Below are 6198 nucleotides of genomic sequence, written 5' to 3' on the forward strand. Positions count from 1 at the left end.
AATGCTTCAAGCAGCTTTTAATATCATTATTATGGCTGCTTGGGTTTTATGGCTTATTTTAAACATTGCAATACAGTCCTGACCCTCCTGAGGTCCCAGTGGAGGCATAGGTTCTTCCAGTGTAAAGGAGAATTATGTAATCAATCCCATTAAACAGCAATATTAAAATAACTGCTCCTCTTTGTTGAAGGTGTTATTTTATGACCAAGAAATCAACCTGTAACAGCCAAACTACATCTGTCTACAAACTACATATTAACTGCTACAAAGAAAAATGTATGTACTGGAGAATAATCTAAAGGTACTTGAAGAGCTCCAAAAGACCAAACCAGTATTCTGGGAAGTGTGCACTCTGAGTTGTCACAGAAACAAGAAGAAGAAACAGACTAAAAGAGTTGTCTTGGGAGGTGAAAGGAAATACGTTTCTCCAACCCATCCAAAAAATACCACACAGCATCATATGACCGAACACATTTACCCAGCTTCAGGACCTGACAGCAGATGTGGTAGTCAAGGCCTGCAGTCTGGACTTTGAGTACTGGGAGCAGTACAAACAATCCCTGAAAAGAGAAGTAGTTGTGGACACAAATAACATTGGTATGAGCTGAACACTTTCCCATCGAGGACAAATCAAGCAAGGTGGCAAGAAATTGAGCAGCAGGACTAAATGGGTCGTTTTCTCAGAAATCCTGCCAGGCCTGGGCAAACCCTGAGGATGACTACAAATGTTAGGCCGCCCAAACACAACACATGGATGAGGTCAAGGTATGCAGTATATGTAAGACAGGAAGCCAAGAGAGAAAATGAAAGGAATATTGCAGTGAAGGGTAAAAGAAATGTTAAGTTCTTTAGGGAAAGGGGCCAATGTACTACATAAGTATTTCACTAAAGAAGGTGACAACATGCCCCAGGTCAAAGTTCTTTGACCACCTTGGGTAGACAGACTGCACCCAAGACCTCCTTTTCCATATTGTACTTTTTCTACAATTTCTCTAAATTGAGAGATTCACACCTTCTTCAGCCTTCTTTATTGTCAGTTTTCTTCTAGTAGTTGTAGCACCGGTGCTACATCTATGACACATTTATCCTGTGCAGTTTCATTTCCAGCTGCACCTTGCAGCACTTATCTTGGAGAAGAAAGCTGAATAGAGTGGACATGCTAGCTGGAAGGGAGTTGCATCTCGCATTCCTGCAAGTGCCAGAGCCTCTAGTACAGGGCTGTCATAAACCTCTGGTACAGGTTTGTGATGCCTCGGACATGTTAAATGATGAGTGACTTGAGGGTGGTCTGGTCAGGGGAGAAATCAGCCCACATTTCCTCATTCTCCCCTGTGTGCGCTGCAGGAAAAAGTCTGAAGTCTGAAGTTTTATTCTGTGCCAGAAACAAGACATCCATTAATAATTTTGCCCTTACAGCTTATCATTTTTACATCAATTATGTATATATACTTCTGAAATTCAACGATCAAGGGTATGTAGAATGTTCCTTACAAATGCTCTGGGTAACAGTGGATTCATAAATATTCAGATCCCCCCATCAGAATACCTTTTCTGACACTAATTTGAAAGAAATGCCAATAGCCTGCTAAAACAAACATCCATTTACTGTCCTGTTAGACTGTAAATATTGATAAGGATGGAAGTGTTAAAGCCTCAGTAGCGATCTACATGGTGTTTATCTGATATGCTTCATAATAATGGGAATACTAATTGAAATTAATAATGCAATAAAATGATTGTTTAACGATGATGCATGGTGTGATTTGGTACAAGGCTATATATCGCTGCCCTGAGGTTGGCAGACTGGATTACAGCTAAGGACTGGTTGTGAAAAAATGCTTAGCCTGAGTCATTACTAATACATCAGCCAGCTTTGTAGAATTCTTTTGTGTATGCGATTACTATGAGGCAGCGCGGCAGTGCTCCCTTGCAACACTGAGGCCCCGGGTTCAGTTTCGGACCTGTGGTGCCATCTGCACTGAACGTTCATGTTCTTCCCATGGGGTTTCCTCAGGCTGCTCCTCCCAAAGCCCAAAGGCATACTGGTGGGTTCATTGGGTTCTGGGATGCTTGGCTCTTGTGTGAATGTGTGTGTGCGCGCCCACGGAGGACAGATGTCCTGCCCAGGGTGTATCTTGTGCTGTGCCTGTTGCTTGCGAGGATGGGCTTCGGCTTCCCAGTGACCCAGTGAAGCAGTTAGAAAATGGATGGACGTTATTTAACAGTTTAAACTTTTCATTCTGAGCTTTGTTGTTTTTTTTTTTTTAAATTTGAAAAGGAAAAAAAAAAGGCTCAATGTGAAGCTCTGAGATTCTCGAAGAAAAAAATGTGGGAATATAGGGCTTTGTAAAAAAAAAATATCAATATGTAGAGAGATGGAGTCCATATTAGTGATGTCATCAGACTTTCGTTGAATGCCATATTATGACAAATTTGTGGAGGGATGTGTATTTTCATATTTACAAATTATCCAAAGTGAGCTTCAGCATTCCATCTTAATACAAGTGAGGTAAAGGATACATTATTCATTAATGGCATTTTTAATTTCCAGGAAAGGTCTTTTTTATAGATATGCCTTGTTTTGGAATTTGCAGTGTTCAATATGAGTGTCATCAAGGAGAGGTCTTGATTGTGTATTGGAACCAATAATATTTGTTGCAATTTTAAAGCCTTTCAGTACATTATATAATGATGTGCGACTGCTACTTCAGCTTATTTAACATGAAATCCTTGTGGTACAACAGATACTTTGTAATTCCAGAACTTGTGTAACAAATGTATTGAAAATCCAGGTATTTACTGAGTTCAGGACAGTGCTGCCTAAAAGATTTTCATTTTTGCTGCGTTAGCCACATCGGATCCTGGGTATTATTGAATACAAATAACATCTCTGCTGTTTCATATTGAGAACTTTCCTGAAATCTCTGGGCTGTTCAGCTACTTTTTCTTGTTCCTTTTTCACAATTTACTTAAGTTCGGGAAGTGCTGCTGTTTTAATTACCTTTCATCAGAGTAGCTCTGAGACACTTGACTCCTCATTGCATGGTTGCATGAAAAATGTAATGAAACACTTTTTTTTTGTTCTATAGTGTAATATATATTTACACTTTTGACATTTTCATTTAATTCCTTAAAGTTTTTTAGTAATGATCTACTATATACTATTCGTATGCATTTAATAACATGACTTTTTCTTTTGACTTTCCTAGGATTCTGGACATCCCTGTACAGCTAATGATCCCGGCAACTGTTTTATGCCAGTATCCCCACAGCACTTCATTGACCTTTTCAAGTTTTAGAGCATTGTGTGCACAGTTTATTTTGTAGAGCAGGGCAAAACCAATTGCTGCTTGATTTGTTTAATGTGCAATATATGTTTAATTTTTCCTACAAGTAAAAGGGCTCAATGGAGATCTTTTGTTCCGCATGTTATGTAATAAATGCTCTCGTATGTTGCAGAAAGGTCAGAGGATGGTGTATGGATTGCACTTGGACATTTGTAAAAGAGAATGTCATTAAATTTTAAAATGCAGTTATTTTCACTGACAATATTAAGAGAGGAATGACGAAATGTGCTTTTTGGTGGCTGTGTAGCAGGTGGAGGTTAATGTGTTGGCTTTATTTCTCCTTGTTAATGAGCGCACATAGAATGATGAGTAGTTCATTACTGTTCACTGTTTTGTCATGCTGTGTACATGTTTAAAGCGTCAACACTAAAATGTAAATTTACAATTAAAACTTTTTTTTATTATATCCTTTTGTTAAATCTGCTATAAAGCAGAATCAAACTATAATGGCATTATTTATGGAAAATAATTTTGTATCCTTTTCTTTAAATATTTTGTAATCTTCCTCTATCATTCCAGCGACCAGATAAGTGTAGTGGTGAAAAACCGATCATGCTGTTGGTACAATTAAAGATTTGCTAATGAAAGTGACTAAATATAATAAAAATGCATTTAAAAATGTTTTAGCTTTGTGGTCAACTAGCTTATTTTTTACTGCAATGTCCCTGGGAGTTATCTAAGAGCACTGTGAGGTTCTTTAAAAAAGGAACTATAATATACTATAATAAAATATATAGAAAATTTTGCCTGGTTAAACTTCTCATACACTTGGTTATGAGACGGATTCCAGCCATCCATCCTTTATCAGAAAGGTAGTTTTTCCTGGTCAGGGTTGCAGCTACACCCTGGACAGGACTCGTGTCCATTGCAGGACTTACACTCATTACACAAGGCTGCTTTCAGTAGTGTCAACGTCTGCCAGTGCCACCACATTTTGATAGGGTGGTTTCTTTATTTATTGATTAAAAAGGGAAACATGCCCCTGTAGTCTGTGTGCAAAATCTCATAATAATAATAAACTTTATTTTATATAGCAGCTTTTAAAGGTGGCTTCTCAAATCGCTTTACAGAACGGCGACAACAACGGCAAAAGAAAAAACAATATACAGTATACACAATGAAAATAAACAGTGAGAGGAGATAGTAGATGGGAGTACAAAATACGAAAGGGTATATAACAGAACTAGTTAAGTAAAGACACTTTAAAAAAAAAAAAAAGATTTTGAGTCTCGATTTGAAGTAGCTTAGGAAAGGTTTCTGTGATATTCTTAGGGAGAGAGTTCCAGAGTTTCGGAGCATAACGGGTGAAGGCCCTGTCACCCATCGAGTGTATACAGGCTTCGGGGACAGATAGGAGACCAGAATCTGAAGAGTGACGGTTGTGAGGTGAGGAGTAGAGCGAAAGTAGGTCAGACAGGTACTGAGGTGCCAAGCCATGCTGTTTGCATTCATGTGTTTAAGGCTGTAGTGGACACGCTAAGTATTCATAACCTCTATTCAAGGTACCTAACTTGATGTATACTGTAAATACATCCGAAAAGGTTATGAACTAGAGGATGCCATTTGGCCCAACCAGTTTAGTAGTAGCTAATTAATCCAAGGATCTTCTCCAGGCATTTCTTGAAAGAACCCAGGGTATCGGCTTCAACAACATGGCTGAATAGCTTGTTCTCTATAGCATCCCACAGCGGTATAACTCACACCTCACATGACGTTCAAACCTGCTTTGTCAAGAATTTGTGATGAACGAAAGTGTGAGCCACAGCTTTCTACCTTTTAAATAGTGTTTAAAAGATAGAGATCTTAGGGTAACTAATTATTTAATTCTTGTTAAGGGCATTTCCTTACCATCCATTGCTAAACTAAACAATTGAACAAGATTAATTGCAAAATCTTGATCAAAATGAATATGAAATTAACAGGGTCCCTAAGATTATACTGGTTAGTTTTATTTTTACTGAAACTTTGTAATCTGAGAATTATTTGAATATTATATAATTACAGTGCATTTCACGAATGCTAAAGCATCTTGAGAAACCATTCTATACCCATAGGACTTTAGATAAAGTACGCGCATTTTGGGGATTGATTAAATGTTTCTGGCATCATTTTGATTGATTCCATTAGGCCTCCTGAGTGGCTCAGCTGGTAAAGGTGCCACAAGCACAAGTTGGACTCTGTGCTCCAGATGTAGTCGGTTCAAGCCTCGTCTTTAAACAGGTTAACTGTGACTGGAATTCCTCACGTTGGTTGAGCATTTCTCAGGGAGGGGGTGGGAATTGTCCAGCAGGAGCGTCTTGGCCCTTGGCAAACATTGAGAATCCTGTGGCCTCCAGGGGTTTTTGTGGGTTTGCAATGCTGCCAGTTGGGGGGATGTGCCTCTTCCCCAGATGGTTCTCAACCTGTGGTACTGGGCGGAGCTACATTATTCAAGACCTGTGGTCTCACATACTGTATGTCTCTTCCTTTGGGCTCATTCTGATAGGACCACATTCGAGCAGGCCATTGCCTACCCTCCTGCTGCTCATGGAACAGTGGCTATCTTGCCAGATGAGAAGATGACAGTTACGACATGGGTACTCTGCTTAGGTCCAAACCTGAGCTCTGTGATACATTAGTGGGATGAGGTGGGATGACTTGTGGTATCTAGCATTCAAACACCGTGAACACACTATTCAAGGCTCCATGATAAGAACTGGACAGAATCCTATGAACCAGCTTCTGCAACCCAATGCAAATCATGCATCCCAGAAATACATTTATATAGCCTTATGAATGTATTGTCACACAATGCTCCTTGCCTGGGCCTTTCACAGTAGACCCCCTGAAGATGATGATTACTATTAACATC

The 6198-nt window shown here is 39.2% G+C and overlaps 1 protein-coding gene across 2 annotated transcripts in view; it reads left to right on the forward strand.

Moving 5' to 3' along the window:
* fbxo25 (F-box protein 25) overlaps window positions 1-3970 on the forward strand; it is a 28592-nt gene extending 24622 nt beyond the window's left edge. For both annotated transcript variants that reach the window (XM_088932747.1, XM_088932756.1), the window contains one exon: window positions 3210-3970. In XM_088932747.1, the coding sequence (XP_088788873.1) occupies window positions 3210-3299 (90 nt within the window). In that variant the 3' untranslated portion in view covers window positions 3300-3970. The remainder of the gene's footprint in view (window positions 1-3209) is intronic.
* Window positions 3971-6198: the final 2228 nt, after the last annotated feature.

Source organism: Atractosteus spatula, chromosome 2, assembly GCF_055471065.1.
Source record: "Atractosteus spatula isolate fAtrSpa1 chromosome 2, fAtrSpa1.hap1, whole genome shotgun sequence".
Classification (NCBI taxonomy): domain Eukaryota; kingdom Metazoa; phylum Chordata; class Actinopteri; order Semionotiformes; family Lepisosteidae; genus Atractosteus; species Atractosteus spatula.